The 20,117-nt window shown below is 26.8% G+C and overlaps 2 protein-coding genes across 2 annotated transcripts; one reads left to right on the forward strand and one right to left on the reverse strand.

The window, feature by feature from the left end:
• Positions 1–12,438: 12,438 nt before the first annotated feature.
• Positions 12,439–13,408, forward strand: LOC115701038 (staphylococcal-like nuclease CAN1). Its single transcript, XM_061102421.1, has 3 exons — positions 12,439–12,656; positions 12,745–12,810; positions 12,912–13,408. Exons 1-3 carry the CDS (start codon positions 12,507–12,509, stop codon positions 13,017–13,019), a joined length of 324 nt encoding a protein of 107 aa, XP_060958404.1. The 5' UTR covers positions 12,439–12,506; the 3' UTR covers positions 13,020–13,408.
• A 456-nt stretch (positions 13,409–13,864) lies between these two features.
• Positions 13,865–17,985, reverse strand: LOC115699465 (eukaryotic initiation factor 4A-3). The gene is made up of 8 exons (XM_030626891.2): positions 17,461–17,985; positions 16,822–17,062; positions 16,640–16,720; positions 16,079–16,186; positions 15,864–15,983; positions 15,553–15,720; positions 14,710–14,796; positions 13,865–14,293 (listed from the first exon to the last, which is right to left on the reverse strand). Exons 1-8 carry the CDS (start codon positions 17,778–17,780, stop codon positions 14,180–14,182), a joined length of 1,239 nt encoding a protein of 412 aa, XP_030482751.1. The 5' UTR covers positions 17,781–17,985; the 3' UTR covers positions 13,865–14,179.
• Positions 17,986–20,117: the final 2,132 nt, after the last annotated feature.

A 20,117-nucleotide genomic window follows, 5' to 3' on the forward strand; every position in this document is an offset into this window, starting at 1 on the left:
TAACTTTAAATATAAGCATTGACGGACCCAGAATTTTTACTTTGTGGGGGCTTATTTATCATAAAAAAATATTTATAATTACATTATAATCACTCTTATTAAATTTATCTAATTTTATGGGAACTATTCTACTATTTTGGTTTATAATTATTAAATTGAAAAATTTACATTTAATTTTAATATTTTTGTTAGTGGGGGCTATAGCCCCCACATTATTGTAATGGGTCCGTCCCTGAATATAAGTAATCACTACAAAGGAGATACAATGATGATAACGGTTTTAAATTATCAACTTAGTTTTATATTTTTATATATAAAAATATGTTATATATATAAATTTATATATATTTTTTTGATCAAATATAAATTTATGTATTAATAAAAAAAAAAAATAGTGATGTTAAGTCAATCTTTTTCTTGGAAAAATCAAACTAACTTATTTTTTTTTGCCACTCTATAATCATTCCTAATAGCCATATTTATTCTCTCTTTAATTATCTTATTTTTTTTTATTTTTTAATAAATTTAAAAATATTTATCTATTTAAATAAATATATCAATAATTAAATTAAAAAATATATATAATTTATTTATTTTTCTTTTTAATGTTTGTTTATTTATTTTAATTGTATATAGTTATACTCGAAAATTACTTTGAGAATCGAAATATGTTTAGTAATTCATCATCATGCCAAAATACTTAGAAATATGCAAGTAAGGAATTTTATAATAAAATCATTCACTTATGTATAAAAAGTTATTATTAGTTAATTAACTCAAGTATACGATTTGTTTTATGTACAGAGCAAAGTTATTTTGATCAATAGTGACAACTTAAAATAAGATATGATGATGACAGCGACTTTGAATGTAATGACGACTACAAGTGAGATACGATGATGATATCGGCTTTTGAAACAGTTTTGAAATTGTATAATGAATTTTTAATAAGTTTATCATTTTTTTAGATCTTTATTTTGTGTGAGGATTTTCCAACCTCTATTTATTTTTATTTTACTATAACGTTTGAAAATATCTCTTACTTTCTACAATATTTATTTATTTTTTTGTATAAAATTATGAAAAAATTTAGTAGAATAGTTACTCATGCTATTAAAAAATATCAAATTTAATATATTTTTATAACTTAATATTAAAAAAAAAATATATAACCGCACGCGAAGCGCGGTTTGTTTCCTAGTATGAAGAATAAAGTGATGACATGGCAGTCTAAAATTGCTTTGAAGACTTAATTCTATTATCTCCTTAATTCTCATTTTTCTAATTTATTTAATCAACTTTAAATTCTCTTTTTGATTCTTTCATTTTTTTTTTATAATTAACATATATTAAAAATTATAAAAATCAATCAATAGTCATATCTAGGGGTGGGCATCCGATCCAATCCAACCTTTTTTTCCTCATCCGATCCAATCCAATTAGTAATTGGATTTGGAATATCATCATCCGATCCAATCCAATTAGACCTCAAAATCCAATCCAATCCAATCCAATTACTAATTGGATTGGATCGGTTTTTTAATTGGATATCCAATTACACAGCTAAAGTTCAATATTAACTTAAAAATATGAAGAAAAATACATAAAAACTAAGTATTACCTTTTATTTAAGTTTAATATTTCATAAATATACTATTTTTGCAAGTGTAATGTAGCTAAAAGTTTTAAATAATTAAAACAACAATATTTTTAAGCAATAAAATAGATCAAAACATCATAAAAATAAATATACAAAACAATCAAGTGTTACAAATTTAATATAAAAAAAAAATCTAATAAAATATAATAAATATATATTATATTTTTTAATATTTTTTATTATATAAATAATTTTTTAATATATATAATTGTAATTGGATTGGATCGGTTTTTAATTGGATTTTGAGATTGACATCCAATAACCGATCCAATCCAATTAGAATTCAACTTTTAACATCCAATCCAATTGTAATTGGATATCCAACTTTTTGTAATTGAATTGAATTGGATTGGTTCGGTTCAATTGGATTGGATTGGATGATGTCCACCCCTAGTCATATCTGTCAAAAAGAATTTAATTTATTAATAAACTAATAATTCGTAACTAACCATAACCCTAAATCTAAGCACTACCACCTCCTCCTAATAATTTTCTCAAGCCGCTCTCTTCACTCCATATCTATCTCTCTTCCTTTTGTCAACATTTACATCTATATACAATTTAATTAAGCTATGCATAGTTTACACACCAATTTTATACGTACAAATATGTATATGTCTATGTATGTTAAATAATATATATTTCCTTCCTCTTTCAATGCAGAATAATTAATAAATAATAGTAGTTCAACACAAAGAGGTTTTATAGCTAATTGGTGGAGTTAATAATCATCTATCATATGATAAGGTATGATTTATTTTTTATTGCTTATATATGGCCGTAATAACATTACAATCTAAAATTACTTTAAATATTTTGTGATCAACATACTCTTTATTAATTTTGGTGGCTCGCACACAGATTTTTGTATATGATATTTATTTTGTATTGTTGTATTTGAGTACTTTTGATCATGTTTAAGGTATGTTAAATATTTTGTACATTGATATATTTATACATTTACTGTAAATAATTTTTTTTCTTTCTTTCTTAATTGTGTGTATATGAAGACAATTTTTTTTCTTTAAACATGTATATGAAGACAATTTGGCCGGGGTCGACAAGTTTGTAAGTAGCATGAAATATTCTTAAAATAATCTTAAAATAATCTCATATATTTACGAAAGTCTCATCTTTTTTTTGTTGTTTTTTTTTATATCTATTAAGATTGTTAATTATTATCGAATTACCATCTTAAAACTTCCTCTTCATCTATATAATACATATATACATCATATTATAAGACCCTTTTAATTAAGGTTCTTTCAAAAAAAAGATAATACTTTTTATGTGATTAATTTTTATAATTAGGATTTCATTCTTAATTTATTTTAATATTAAATTCATAATGCCCAATTATTATTTAAAAATTATTGAAAACCTCTATAAATTATTATTCTATTTATTTAATTTTCTTAATTTTTATTATATTTTAATAATTTATACTTATTAGTTAATTAAGTTTAAATCTTTCACTATATTATTTTTCACGTTCATATTTGAATTTTAATTTCGTTAGATATTTTCTTATTTGTATTCTATTTTTCTTCATTATTATTATTATTATTATTAATTATTAACCTTAATATTTCTTTTGTAACTTTTTTTTTAGTTTTAAATTTCAATGCCCGCTAGATATTTTCTAAGTTTTTATTGATATTTTTTTTTAATTTATTAGTATTAATTAAGTTTATTCTTAGTTTTAAATTGTTATTATAAAAACGAATAAAAGCTGAGAGAGACAAAAATAAGTATCTATTTATATATCTATATCTATACTAGCAAAAAACTACGTGCGAGGCACGTATACTAAATTTTATGTTAAGTTTTTTCTATATTATTTGAAAGTGAGATTATTATTGAATATTGAATGCAATATATTAGTGTTTAAGAAAGCTTAATAATTTAAATATGTTGTTAAGTTAATCCAAAAATAAACTAAAAATTAATGTTCCAATACTTAAAGAAACATTACTTAAATAGAGGTAAGATAAAAAGAAAATTAAAAATCAATCTCTAAATTGTTGATAATTGAAGATAGCATTAGTCTAAAAATTGTAGATAAGAAAACTAATGATAGTCATTGGTGGATTTCAATCTTCATTTTCTTTGATAGAGACAATAGTGTAATTTTTGTATTTTGCACTTTTCATTTTAGCCGGGTCCGCATATATCTGGATTATCCTTTTTTTTTTTTTGATAAATTGAATATGGTAGTGTCGACAAAACGGCGGCGTTCCTGCAAACAGTGATGTATTTTCATCTAAGATGATTAGACATGGTGTGCATAATTTATTTAATTAAAAAATCAACTTATGAAATGCATGTAAAACTATTTAATTTTTTAAAAACTACACCTCTGCAGTATATTTCATTAGTTGGGCAGCATTACACGAAAATATTTTTTCCACAATATCTGCGAACATGACAGCAGATAGGCTCTTTATATTGTCATCAAGTTCAACATATGCTATAGCACTGTAAAATGCATAATAAGATTGTTAGTATATTTTATTTTAACTTAATTTCAATAACATCATATGGTTTTTGTAATATACCGTGGTGTAGGAAATCCTTCTTGGCCGCATGTTGGCTTGTCACGTATGATTTTTTCATCGCGATTGTATAAATCTATTTTTTTATAACATGCATCACATGACATGTAATAAAAATTCTGGAGAGTATCGGTTAACTTTATTGCCGCCTCAATCCAAAAATATTTTTTCTACATCCAAATCAAATGGTGTTAATAATAATAAGATATTGAAACGAAAGTTTTATATAGTAAATATTATAGTAATCTTCCCTGTTTAATGTTACGTGCGAGGCACGTATGTACTTTATTAATTTACTTGTCTAATACCAACTTAACAAAAATCAAATTATTGTTTTAACTAATTAAGTCAATTCAAAACCATTCATGTTAGGTCACAAAGTCAAACATTCTCTTCTGTTGGTATTCTATCATCTTGAACTTACTATGAAGAAAAAATAACAAAAATTTAGTTAGAAAAAGAATAACTTTCTTTTTCCAAAAGCATTTTTTTTTTTATTAATAAACAAAGAAAAAACCTGAAATAGCTAGAAACATCTTCTTCTCTACAATGCGATGTACGTATGCTTATGCTTAGTCATATGTTTAAAATATGCAATTTTAACATTAAGTTAATTTGGATAATGGAAAATATTATAATAATTTAATATAAGATCTTGTAAAACACATTTACATACTCTGTAACTTCATTTAATTGTGCACTCCTTAAAGTCATTATCTCAATATGTCCTTAGCAAGTATGAGATAAGAACCACATTTATGAACTTTGGAATTTTTTTTTTTTTTTTTGACATTTGATTAAAATCACTACAGAAATCTATGAAGCTTACATTAGCTATCAAAGCTCATTTTTAAACCGAAAGGTCATATTTTTCCAAATTATGAACTACACAAGTAAGAAAGATACATAGGACAAATATATATATATATATGTATATTAATTCTATTTAGTTAATGATATTTTATTAAAGTCTTACATTGTCTACATTATATATTAATTTAATTAAATTATTTGTTTTATTTAAAGTATTTATCAATTACAATTAGCTTTTAATAGTACTATTTTCAACAAATTTCCTTATAGTATTTTAAACAAAAAGGCCAAAATTAATTTTACAAAACTTATGCAAATACTCTTTCTGATGCAACTTCAAAACGGAGTGAAAAAAAAATATATGCAAATACTTTTATTTATGCTCTTTCACCCTGAAAATAGTATCCATGAACAAAAAAAAAATCATTATAAATTTATGCTTGCTTTAGAAAAGATAAAGACATAGTTAAAATTTGCATTCTTAGTACATCTAAAGAACAAAGAAACAAAGTCGTAGTAGTTTAATAATTAATTGTAGCATAATAGAACACAAAAATCTATTTCAAACATCTCTATGAAAATACTAAGTGCATAATGCTAAAATATAAGAAATAAATTATTCCAGAGTTTACTCAAGTCAATAGCTGAAACCCCAATATGGGACATCTACCATGACCAACTTGTATATTGTCATAACTGGATTGCATTTATTTTGAAGAAAAAAGTAAAATAGGAGATAAGTAAATTACACATGCATACAAATCATGCAAAGTTAAATCAATAATCACTAATATAATACCCAAAAAATCCAAAAAGAGAAAGAAAAAAGACAAATTAAATGGCAACTAATAACAAAAAGAAAAATAATGATGCAAGGCATGAAGGCATGTAAATACATAGATGAAAAATTATGATTAAACTACTGTTAGGAAACATTTAAACCTGAAAAGAAAACTATTAATTGATCCTCGTGTGTTGAAAATAAAACTATCAATTAGCATTCTTGAAAAGAAAACTATGAACATCAAATAACTCATTCAATTGATCTAGGTCAGGTGTGTTGAGGATCATCCATTTCTTCTTTTCCACGAGATATTTATGAAAAAAAATAAGGTCTAAACCTTGTAATCTGTGGGACAATAGACCGAAGCAGCAGTAGAAGCCAAATTTAAATCAAATTCAGTTTCTAAAATATAATAATAATAAAAAAGAATTGTTGTATACTTACATATATGTTAAATAGAAGAAGCTCCTCATTTCATTCAAATGCCGAAATACTTACGGTTGAAATCTGATTGTTTGTATTGAAGGATTGCAGAATGAATTTGAAATTAAGGACCTCTGATAAAGTACATGAGGGACCTCAAAAATCATCTGATGTAGCCTATGAAATAAATTTACAATCATAAATACTTGCTTAAATGCCTGGATTACTGCTTAAATTCTAAAGTAGATGTGTTCTAGCCTCCACCTTATGCAAAATAATTATTTTGAATGGCCAATAATGATGCGATTACATAATAAAAAGAACATATCATGATGCAATTACTTCAGTAAAGTAACATATAACTAAATTAATTTTTGCATTTGAATTTTTATTGGGAACCAAACATAGAAGACAGGAACGAATTGATAAATCTCCTCTCCGTATCAAATCTCCTGTTGTTTTCTTTTTAAATGGGTTGTGATTCTCAAATATTTAATATCAGTTCAAATATCAATTCAAATATTAATGAGATTTGTTTTATTATTATTTAATATATATAAATAATATGTTATTATTTTATTAAATAAAAATAAAAAGTCACCCATGAATTTCTCATAAACCAAGAATTCAGTTATATAGGCACACTTTATATAGAATAGATATCTATCTAAAATATTTGTTTAGTTTATTAGTATTTTTTTTTTCTCTCAAGTTTGTCACTAATTTAGTTTTAGTCACAACAAGTATTGCGACTAAAAATACATTTAGACAAATTGTAATTTTTGTGACTAATACTTTTAGCCGCGAACCTTTTAGTCACAACATAAGAATAATAATTTATAATTAGTCACAATTTTTTTACTTTTAGTCATAAGTTTCATTGTGACTAAAAGTAAGATTTTTTGTAGTGAAATGAGATACGGTGATGACATCGACTTTGAATGACAACAGTTTAAAAATCATATGATGAGTTTTCTATATATTTATCAATTAATTTTTGTAAATCTCTATTTTATGTGAGGATTTTCTAACCTCTATTTTTTTTATTTTACTATAACGTTTGAAAATATTTTTTTGTTGCTTTCTTTTTTAGATAAGAAATTGTATGATAAATTTTTTTACCATATTAATTTATTTTTCTGTATAAAAAATATTAAAATTTTTAGTAGAATAATTATTCATACTATTAAAAAAAAATATCAACTTTATTAATATATTTTTATAACTTAATTATCAATAAACAAAATATAACCGCACGCGAAGCGCGGGATGTTTACTAGTATATATATAATTAAAATAATTTTTATATTTAATAAAATTTAACTAGAGGAGATCATAAATCTCAACTTCTACTAGAAAAAAATAATAATTAACAAGCAATTGTCTTATTTTATTTACCTTTTACTCATAAATTTAATTTTATGTTAATTTACTTTTTTAAAAAATTCAATTTAATTTCTATTTTATTTTTAATAAATTAAGCACTTAATTTACATCATATATATTATTAGTTGTCTATATACTTTATTTTTATATATTATATATATTAGTTAGTATGTTTTTATTTGTATATGTATTTTTATTTATAGGGCTAGCAATTTATAGCAATTTATAGTCTTTATTTAATCTAAGGCCAACTCTAGTGGACATGCAAAAACCTAATAATAGTGTTATATTACACAAAAAAACAAGTCCAACCGCACGGTATATGTAACCTCAATTTTGGGTTTGTCTACAGTGTCCCACCATATTTAGGTGGGCACCGTAGACAACACTAATTTTTTTATTTTACTTTTTAATAATTAAATAATACTTAAAAAAAAAACTAAATAATTATAATAAATATTAATCAAAACTTTTATAAATGTATTTGTTTGTATTTTTATATTTTTAAGTGTGCTAAAAAAATATTAGGAGTGTTCGTGGTGCGGGTAGTGCGGTTTTTTACTATTTTTTTTTTTAAACCAATCGACACATGCAGTTTTTCCAATTTTCCAAACCGCACTCGCACCGCGAAACTAAAAAATCGCAGGAACCGTGCCGCAAAATAAAATAATATTAACTAATATAATTTACTGGATTAAACAAATATTTAGTATTAAAATATTCTTATTCTATTAATAAAATAATAGAATAATAAAGAATATAATCATTGGTGTAATTTTTAGTGTTGTGGTTGGAATTGAAAAAAAAAAATTAGTGTTGAAATAGTAGTTTTTTGGTGTTGATTTAACACCAAATTTGAGTTTCTCCATTAGAGATGCCCTAATGACTCAAATTAACCTTGAAAATTATACCATAATTAATACATATTTTTTTATTTATAATTAATATGAATGTTATTTTTTTTGAATAGAAATCATAAGATCTATTAATTAATAAATTCGTTCAAAACAATAGAACTCACTTAAGAGGAACAGTCCCATACGACCTGTAGAGAAACAAGAGTCTCTTGCCTGAGCCAACTTATTAATTATAGGTTCAATTAACAAACTCCAAATCTAATTTTAAACCTATTTTTTTAATGTCTATTCTAAATTTAGTTCTATTTATATATATATATTTAATTTCGAATTTATATAGAAAAATATTTTAATTAAATTTATTTTAAAGCAATAATTGTACTTATAAAAAATTATAACATATTCAACTTATAATAATTTTATAATAATCACTTCTAAAATAATTAAGATGTCACGAGTTCAATCCTTTAGAAGTAATATTTTCTTTTCTTTTCTTTACTTATATTTAATTTAAGATTTCAATTAATTTAATAATGTCAAAATTCTATCATATTATATTAATTAATTTTATTTTTCATATTTTATTGTTCACTATTATAATTTATGTAATACAACCGTCAACCACAATAATTACAAACTTTATAATTTTTACAGTTTACGAATTGTTCTATATTAGTAAATATTAAAGAAATTTAAATTATTATTTAGAAAAAATAAAAAAAATTTGAAATTATTAAATTAATTTAAAAGCTTAAATTTAAAAAAAAAAAAAAAAAAAAAAAAAAAAAAAACCATGTTTTTCTTAAAGGATTGAGCTCATGTCATTGGACTGGACATAAAATAATTTTACCACTTACACCATGATTATATTATTGGTTGTATTGATTATTGTAAAATTAAATAACTTGAATATTTTGTACTTAATTTTCTAACTACAATTATTATGTTAAGTAGAAAATAAAAAATTAATTAAAAATAAATATATAAATTTAAAATTAAAAAAGTAATTAATTGAAAATTATAAATAGTCATAAGCTGAATAAGTAAAAAAATTTTGAGTTTTGTTACTTATAACTAATTAATAATATTTAAAATTAATTTTCATGAGTACATTTTGGTGGCAATTCTCTGTTTATAAGAAACCAAATTATTGGATGAGTTGGAAAAGATTGTGGAAGCATAAACAGAGTGGAGGTATGGGTTTTCGGGATCTTAGAGATTATAACTTGGCGCTCTTTGAAAAGCAAGGCTGGCAGCTATATTAACAAAAGATGACAACCTTGTTAGTTAGTAAGGTCTTTAAGGCCAGAAGATATTATCCTAGACAAACTTATCTTTATTAGAAATAATCCAAGTTTCATTTGACGAAGTGTTCATGAAGAGCAAGATCTGGTTAAAGCAGGTGCAACAAGAGTTGTGGGGTCAGAAAAGTACATTAATATTTTAAGAGAACATTAGTTACATGATGAAACCAACTGGCTTAGTTGGTAAACATGTTTCTTCTCTCATGTTGGTAGGAAAAAGAGAATGGGATACTGAGATTATTTCAGACATGTTTAATGACAGAGACAAAGCTCAGATACTTAATATCCCTTTGCGCTATAATAGCGTGGACTAGCTCTAGTTCATTTTCTGTTAAAAGTGCATATCAGTTTCTTGAGCATGAGAAAAAAAGATGGCAGCCTGATAACAATTCTGATTTTTGGAGGAAGATATGGTAGTTGAAAATTCCTCCAAAAGTTAAAAAATTTATGTGAAGAGTTTTTGAAAATTAAACATGTGCCAATTGATTAGAGTTGTCCAATGTGCTCTCCATTTGATTAGAGCTATGGTTTGTTAGGCCATCTGGCAGCAAAGGAATGAACTGGTTTGGAAGTCAAAAACATCTTCTGCTGAGGAGATATGATCAATGATCAATCACAATCTTCACCATAGTTTCTGATATCAATAAGAATATTTGGTGATTACATCCTTGACTAAATCGGTGTTTATTAAGAGTTATTAATAAATCATATTTAAGGCATCAATTTTTTATTCACACATTAGCTTCAAATAACTATATATTATAGATTAAATATAAAATTTTCAGCAATTAATTTTATATTAATATTTTTATATTATTTTATGGTATACAAAACTGACAATCTAAATAAATTAGTAATAAGAAAGTGTTTGAAAATTATGGTAGTATCTGGTTTGTGTCAAGGGGGGTTCCATTCATCATTCTTATAAGTTTAATGAATTTGTTGTTCTTTCAAAAAAAAAATATATTATGAAAAATTCTAAATTTAATGAAAGTTTTATTCTTCCAGAAAAAAAAAAACCAATTTAACAACCAAAAATACATTTTGGAAATAAATAAAGGATATATAGGACAAAACAACGTTAAATTATTAGATTTTCGACTATTTGATGTTATTGTTCACTCAAGAAAACCTTGTCCCATATTGATAGGGAGAAAATTGGTGTATCCTAAATAACAATATTAAAAGAGACTAGAATTAAGAAGCCATAATAATTCATATATAACCCCTTAAAACTACCAGAAATACCGAACCTTAATTAACTATACACTTCAAACATTAATTTTAACGTTAATTTTCTCTTATATCATTTGATTTACTTTCAAACATTATATCAAAATCGAAAACAAAACAAACAGTAAAATTCATTATAAATTCACTTTCCGTGCAAAAAAAGAGTTTTTTGGTGGAGATATGTTCCAAAAAAAAATAGTGATATAAAGTTTTATGTTATTTATAAAAAATCAATTCAATACCGTTAAAAGACATTAATTACTATATAAATACCCGATAATGATATATGTTTTACCCTAAAACTAATGCTTGCAAATTATTCACAAAATCTCCTATCTTTTCAAACACCTAACTAGACTGGACAAACCTATAGAGATAGCAAGGTAATTCTTTTGGGGCCACTAATATATTTTCATATCAATTATATTAAAGTTTAACCACTATTAATATTATATACATATTAATCTCTCATAACACACATGTTTAACACATAAAAAAAAAATAATAAAAAAAAAAATAGGAGGAAGATTAAGACGATGAGCTCCATCATTAATTTTCACAAATAATAAAAAATATAAAATTGTAAAATTTCATTTGCTTCTACATTAATTGAATGTGTAAATTGAATATTGTAAGTATAACTATTTTTGTTTATGACTTAACTGCTACGTTAGGTTAATTTTTTCAAGTTTTATTTCATTGAATTATGATACAGAAAAGCACATAAATAAATCAATAAAAAAATTAGATCATGAAGATACTATGAATACCACTTTTTTTTTTAGAAAAAAAAAACAAAATAATGTTGTTATTCACTCCATTTATTTTTGTGATTTGATGATGAATGTTTATATTAATTATTCTTTTTTTTTTCTTTAAAACTTCTTTTATATTTTTTTTATAAAATCACACCAAATATAATATTTATTTCATTATCAAAAAACCTTATTATGACTTTTTTCATATTAGATTTGCAAGTGAATTGTGGTTCTATATTTATTTTGGAATATTGTAAATTTGTATCCAATTCTAACTTTGCACTATTTTTTTACATAAATAAATATGAAATATACAATATATATTTATTTTTATATGGTAAATATTCTTAGAATAACTTTTTTTTTTTATTAATTTAACATTAGATAACTCTTCAATTATTTGATTATCTTCATCATGACAAAGCAAAATGAAAATTTTATTATAAATTCACTTCCTGTGAAAGAAGAAGACATTTTGGATGGTGATACGCTGTTGATATACATCGATTCGAAAAAATCAATTAACATACCAAACTATTACAACAAAACCAAGTATAGAACTTATATTTCTCACAAACTTAATATCACTATCAGAGCTCAAAGTCTTAAATTTCGTTTAAAGTAATAATTTTATTATAGTTCTATCTTTATTCTATGTCATTATTTCTAGAACATTAATCTTAATTATAAAATTATTATTTTTTTTAGAGGGATAGATGCACCTGAACACGGCATGCCATTTTCAGAGGAGCCCAAAAATAAACTAAAAAAATTGGTAATAGGAAAATGCTTGAAGATTATAACATATGGAATTGACAATTTTATTAAATCCGGTCAAAACCGTATCGTTGGAGATATATACTGCAATGGTATTTTTGTACAGGTAGAAACAATATCCTTATACATACATCTTTGATAAATCATATTTGATAATCTATTTCTACACATTTAATAATTATTATTATGTGTAGGAAATATTACTGAAAGAAGGATACGTATGGCACCACCCACTTGAAGATAGGAAGAAATTTGATACGGTATATACTTTAGTTTATAAAATATTTCTTAAAGTTTAATTAATTTATTTATAAACTAAAGAATAATAACTAATAATTTTTTGTATAATTTTATATATTAGTGGCAATTAAAGGCTAGGAGAGGTGGATTGGGGATATGGTCATTACCCTATGCTGAGAAACCATGGGAGTGGAAAAGTAAACAAAAAAGAATTCCTTCATATACTTAGTTAATACTTAATAGTGTGTACTCTTTCCCTCTAACTATATATAATGTTAGAGGGTTTTAACGAGGCACACTTGTCTTTAATGTTGTTGTTGTAATGGACGAAATTAAGGTGGGTTTAGCACATGATAGTGAGTACTTAGTTGGATGCCAACCTAGCTTGGATCTTTCTAAGTCTCAATGATTCTATTACTTAACGTGCCTATTATGTATACAAACATTTATGGAGTTAAATTGACTTTGGACTTTTTTTTTGAAAATAAGTTAAAGTATCTCCTTAAGAGCTTTTAACTTTAATGATGTAAAATGTTAAATTTAGCACAAAAGAAGTATAAGTCAAATTTTAACCCACAATAAATATTACTTTTTTAATTATCCCTTTGTCACTCATTAATAATATTCATTAATAAAAAAAAAATTATATTTATAAAATATTAAAAGAATATAAATAAACAATATTTTGTGTATATTTTCAATGAGTATTAATGGTAATATTAATTTTTATAACTAATTTACACTTTCTACCTTGGAGTACAAACTCAAAATTAGGCTAGGCTAAATATAAGTTTATGGTATATTTTTAACTAAATTGAACCCAAAATATACACTATCAAGATGGTCTTATATTGTTTGGCAAGAATAAATGACACCCAAATCAGCTAATTGATTTATATTATGTTAAATAAGATATTCGTTTCCATTTATAATGGTAATAGAAAATGACCAACACAAAATTAAGAATTTGTATTAACTTTAAATTAACACACCATCCACACTAATAGAGGACATTATGAAAAATTCCTCAATCACAAAAACATTTCAAAACGTTAATAGTACAGTCCAGACTGGTCATAATGCAAGGTTTTTTTTTTTTTTTTAAGAAAAAAAAGTCAGAATTAAATACAGCCATGGATGGAACACAAAATCTTATCAACAAAGATAATCTATTCTAATTTTTCGGTCAGCATTAAAAGGCAAAAACAAGAACAAAAAAATTAATAGAGTTTTGTTTTCTTCTTTTTCTCAGTTTAACTCCTACAGTGGATGATGTCATCTCATAATATCGAAAAAATAAACAGTTGCAAGTACTGCACACAAGATCCCTCATCCAAATCACAAGAAACCAATTCACTCGCACACGCACACAATATTGCCAATCATGTCTCATATTAGATCAGCAACATTCATCGGCATTTCGTCAATCTGAGTACTATAGTACTGTTCAATGTCTCTCAAAATCTTAATATCATCGCTTTTAACGAAGTTGATTGCAACACCCTGCATGAAAATAAAACCATAATTATAACTAGAAAAATAAACAAACAAGTACTTCAAAACACAACCAATCCAAACACTAAAATAGAAACATATTTGGTATTCTTGACTTGTCACAACTTTAATCACGCCCAGTAGCTCGTAACCCCCATTTCTTAAAATTAAATGTTCATCAAAATCGTTTTATTTAATAGTTTTTGTTGGCAAACATCATCGTTTCATTGCCAAGAACAAGTTGTGCCCTTATCAAGATATCATCAGTTCCAATTACAAATCCTAATTTGAAGTTCAACGGTGTTTTATTCTGATCATAGATGCAAGCTAGAAACTTAAAGATGTGTCTTCTGCCTAGAATTTGGCAAAAATCCACACTAAGAAATCCAACATCAAAAGACAATATTAAGGAACTAGATAAATACCTTGCGTCCAAACCGACCAGAACGACCAATGCGATGAATGTAGAGCTCTCGATTGTTGGGAAGGTCATAATTGATCACCAAGGAAACCTGAAAGAAAAATAAATAACATGATTAGGAAAACCTTAGTTTCAAGAGAAATATTTTAGCAACAATTTTAGAAGATTTAAAAGACAAATGAAAATTATCAGCTGAGGCAATTATAAAAGACGGCTGAACTGCCAACCAAATAAAATTGACAGTACTAAGCACAAGCTAAAACGAATATTCATATCATACCCAATTAAAATTTCTATCAAGAGTGTTATTTCAACTTTCTATGGAGGAAAAATAAAAGCTACAAAATTGCATGGAAACCTAATTTTCCTGCAGGCACAATCTAATAGAGGGAAGCTCATGAGAGCCAAAAAACTTTGCAGAGCACTCGTCAAGTGCCAAATATGATTCGTTTTTTCATTTCATTTACTTCTATTTTACGCTATTCAAATCTCTGTTCAGACTCTTGTGTATAAATACAGTATTTCGCTGCTGGCAATATATTTGTTCAACCCTCACAAGTCACAAACACGCATCATCATCTAAGTAAAAACAATCCTAGTCCTGAAATATCCTTTTACACTAAAGGAAACAAGCATTTCTCATGACATATTCCAAAGTGAGCAACAAAATAAAAGAGAAAGCTAGAATTGTTCTTAAAACCCATTATATAATACATCAAATCTCCAACCAATTTCAATCAATAACATCTTTAAGAGAGCGAGGCAGTAAAAGGTTAGTTGCTTGACAATTAGATAGGCTTTCACAGTAATAGCAGAACATTTCTCAACAGAATAGAAAAACAAATACCTGTTGAACATCAAGGCCACGAGCCCAAACATCTGTTGTAATCAAGACACGGGTTGTACCATCACGGAACTCTCCCATAATTGCATCTCTTTCCTTTTGAGGCATGTCTCCATGCATCGCTGAGACAGTAAAGTTATTGCTACGCATCTTTTCAGTGAGCCAATCCACCTATCAAATTGAAAAACAAATACTAATATTCATCAATCAGCTAAAAATGGGTACACGTACCGAGCAGTAATAATCCAGAATCAAGAATTATGAATACAATGATAGTTTCACATTTTTTAAATAATAAGCAACAAAGAATGCACCTTTCTTTTTGTGTTGCAGAAGATAACGGCTTGGGTAATTGTAAGGGTGTCATAAAGATCACATAGAGTATCGAACTTCCACTCTTCCCTCTCAACAGCTACAAAAAATTGTTTGATACCCTATCGTAAAAAAAGAACAGTTATAACAAATTACACTTAACAATATAGGCATTGACTCGAACTAACTGAACATCATATGAAATATAGGAACTTACCTCCAATGTCAATTCATCACGTTTAACAAGAATCCTCACAGGGTCAGTCATAAACTTGCTTGTCATCTCAAGGATTTCATGTGGGAGGGTAGCAGAAATCAAGCAGACCTACATCAATAATTAAGAAGTTAGCCGCACATCTTTAGAACCAAAAAGCTAGTTTCAGAGATATTGCAAACATCATCATATGCAAAGGATAAAAGCAAGGCAATAAACATTTTGGGTTTCAAAAATGAAAAGCAAACCCAATAATGCCAACTTCAATTGATTGCTAAGAGATGCATCAGCACAGGATACTCAAAGAAAAGGACATCTGTACTAATAATTTATATGAATCCGACAATTCCTAGGTATATTGGAATAGAATAAACCAATGAAGATTAATCCTACTCTCTTTGCCATTATCCCCCCCAGGAGATAAAGAGAGTCCCCATAATCGAACTATAAAGTAGCCAAGTGTAATAAATATATAGAACCATATGCACACATTAACACTATCACAACTAGACGTACACAGGCCAGCATGAATGTAAATTGTAAATAGTATATGCCTCTGTATACCTGAAGTTCTGGAGGAAGATAACGGTACACATCATAAATCTGATCCTTGAACCCTCTGCTCAACATTTCATCAGATTCATCCTGGTGACAAGTAACCAAAATATTCTTGTTTGTCAATAACAAAGCAGGAAATTAACACTATAAACTCGGAAACTAAAGGCACTAGTCATGACAAAACTCACAAGAATTAATAATTTAATGGCTCTGGTGCGCAGTGTCCTCCTCTTTATCATGTCACATACTCTTCCAGGAGTTCCAGACACTACATGAACTCCGTATTCTAGTTGCCTAATATCCTCACCAACACTTTTTCCACCAATGCACGAATGGGCTTGGATATTAATGAAACTACCAATTGCCAGTATTACTTTCTCAGTTTGAGATGCCAATTCCCTTGTCGGTGACAAAATCAACGCCTGAACCCTAAAAGGAAAAGTAAACCAAATCTAAAAATAAGATAGAAAACTGGAAAACAGAGACTATCTAAAAGAGCATCCTGAAGCTCTAACACACTCGAGTCCACACATCCTGTTTGTACTCGCGATTTCCTTCAGCTTCAAGACCCTTTCCCTACCACACGATATATCCCCCAAATTCTCCCAATTGACAAAACAATGTATCACATAATCTCAAAATCAATGCGATTCAAAACGTTATACAATTAGAAACAAAATCCTGGAAAACTATCACAAACCCTAAAAAAATTCATATACTTCAGAAAACTTCTCAAATTTCTGCTCAAGCGAAAGAGAAACTAGGGTTTAAAAGTACAAAAAGCAGTAAACGAAATTGACAAGAAAAAAAAAAAAGGTAAGACTTACTCCCGTGTAGAAGTATCAACGAGCTGGCAGACAGTTAGAGCAATCATGGAGGTTTTACCGGTACCAGATTGAGCCTGAGCAATGACGTCGCGGCCTTCAATAATGGGTCTAACAGCACGTTGCTGGATAGCCGAAGGCTTTTCAAATCCATAACCGTAGATTCCTCTAAGCAAATCGTCCTTAATACCCATTTGATCGAAACTGAGAATGGGCTCAACTCCTTCCGTAGTGACGAATTCGAGCTTATCCTCCATCGGCATGCCACCTCTTCTGGCGGTACGGTTTGCCGGAACCACACTGGTTGTGGCGGGGGCTGCCATGGTTGATTGATAATACCAAGCTTTGCCTTAGAGAATGAAATAGAATCGACAATGGCGGTTCTAGGGTTTACGCAGAATGGGGGCAATTGAGGATTTGTTGGTAATCGAAGTCGAAGAGGGAAAATATGTGAAATTAGGTCATTTTATATTTATTTATTTTTCCAAAGGTGGTACAATATACTACATAGCGGGACCGGTTACCGTGTACTCAATTTTCTGAAATTATAATCTAACCTATTTAATTTAGGAAAATTTTCAAAAATATCCTTTTTTTTTTACCTTTTATTTACAATTTTAAGGCTTAAAGTTTTTATTTATAAAAATATTTTTGGAAAATTTTAAAATTACAAAAATATATTTTGTCCAGTAAAAAATAAGAAAACAATTATTTTCATCGTCTATATATATATACTTATCGTCTAACTTAGTTCTCATAAGCTTCAATCATGTCCACCAGTTCATCTTCTTCACTATCTTTTACTATGGCTACATCGCTAACACCTTTTAAATCAATAAGCTTACTCATTTTCTTATGTATTATTATTTTTTTAATATATATGGATCAAGGAACCAGTGCGAGCAACAGAATTAATGGTGTGGCTAGCAATGGTACTGTTCATGGGAGAGGAATCTAGGGTGATTTTAATTTAAATAATTCTCAAGATGGATTCTTACCTTCTAGCTACCTCATAGGAGTTGAGATTTCAGTTCTTATAGTTGCAATATGCAAAACAAGTGGAAATTGACTCAATCTTATTCAAATTGGGTTAGTATATTGGATGACCGGTGTTGCTTTGTGCAAATTCTCAAACCACTTTCAAATTCTTACAATTTCTTGAATATTGGCTGGTTTTGGGCAAGGGCCGCTTATAATTCTTGGAGCACCCATCATTAATGATATTGCACCAAATTTGCAGAAAGCTTTATGGATCTCAATATTTTATTGTTTTACATCACTGGGCTTTGCAGCTGGTTATATTTATGGAGAATTTGCTGGAAAGCATATAAAGTGGGGATAAGCATTTCGAATATTATCACTTCTCATGTCTCCACTATTCTTTCTAAGTTTATTTATTGAAGGTCCAAGAAATGTGGAAATTTGTAATGAGGAGGGCACATGTGATCAAGAACATAAAAACTTCAAGTCCCAAATTAAGTTGAATCTTGTTAAAATTTCTCAAGATATGAAATTAATCTGTAATAAGAATTTCATACTTAATAATCTCGGCCTTGTAATATACACATTTGTATTTGGTGCTTATTCCTTTTGGACTCCAAGGCAGGATATATACTCTACCACATGAATAATGGTGATAATATTTTCGGCATAATGACTTTAATATATGAGTATTGGGTACTATATTGGGAGGTTTTCTTTTGCATCATTTGGATGATTCAATTAAAAATGCTTTTAGGATTCAATCTTTTACCACATACATAGGGCATTTTTATGTTTGGGTGCTTTTTTCACAAATAAAACAATCCTATTTGTAGGATTATTTGGTATAGGAGAAATTTCTCTCTTTGTTGTTCAGGGTGTCACATATTATAATAATCTTCATTGTTTGCCACCACAATAAAATCTCTCAATTAGTTATACATACATTGAGAGATGTTATATCTTTTCCACTTGTTGGTGATATTCAGGATTGGACACATAATTAGAAAACTACTTGTGTCCTTTTAACTTGTATTTTATTTTTAGCCACCATATTTTGGTCGATGGGTATTTTTATAAGTGGAGATACTCGAAAAACAGAGAGTACAACATCGATTGAGTATTGTAGAGGAGAATTAATATCTAGTTCTTCTTCTGTTTGTTTAGTTGATTTGTGAAAGTTTATTTTATTTTATTTATTGATTTCTTATTTAGCTCTAATTTTCACTTTTTTTTGTTTTAAATATATATACTTAAATAGTCCTTGAGAAATACATAAAATTTGTTCATACACTATGTGGTATCATTTTATACTTAGTTTTTTTTTTTAGAAAAAATAAGAATGAGAGTTTTAAAAATATATTTATTTTATTAATTAATTGTCACATTTTAATTAAGCAAAAGAAGTTTTTAGAACACTTAAGTAAAAGTAAGTTTAATATTTGTAACACTTGATTAAAAGTAAAGTACCAAATATCTTGGTAATTGGTATTAGTATTAGAGTAGGTCTAAATTGAAAACTTTTCAAAGTAATAAAGGATTTTGTATAAATAGTAAAAGAGATCTGACAAATTACAAATATATATATATAAAAAAAAGAAAAGTAAGAAAATAATTAAAAAAACAAAGAGAAATCAATAAAACAACCAAAAATAACCAGAAAAGTATTATCGTGATAA

The sequence above is a fragment of the Cannabis sativa genome, chromosome 8 (assembly GCF_029168945.1).
Source record: "Cannabis sativa cultivar Pink pepper isolate KNU-18-1 chromosome 8, ASM2916894v1, whole genome shotgun sequence".
Taxonomy (NCBI): Eukaryota; Viridiplantae; Streptophyta; class Magnoliopsida; order Rosales; family Cannabaceae; genus Cannabis; species Cannabis sativa.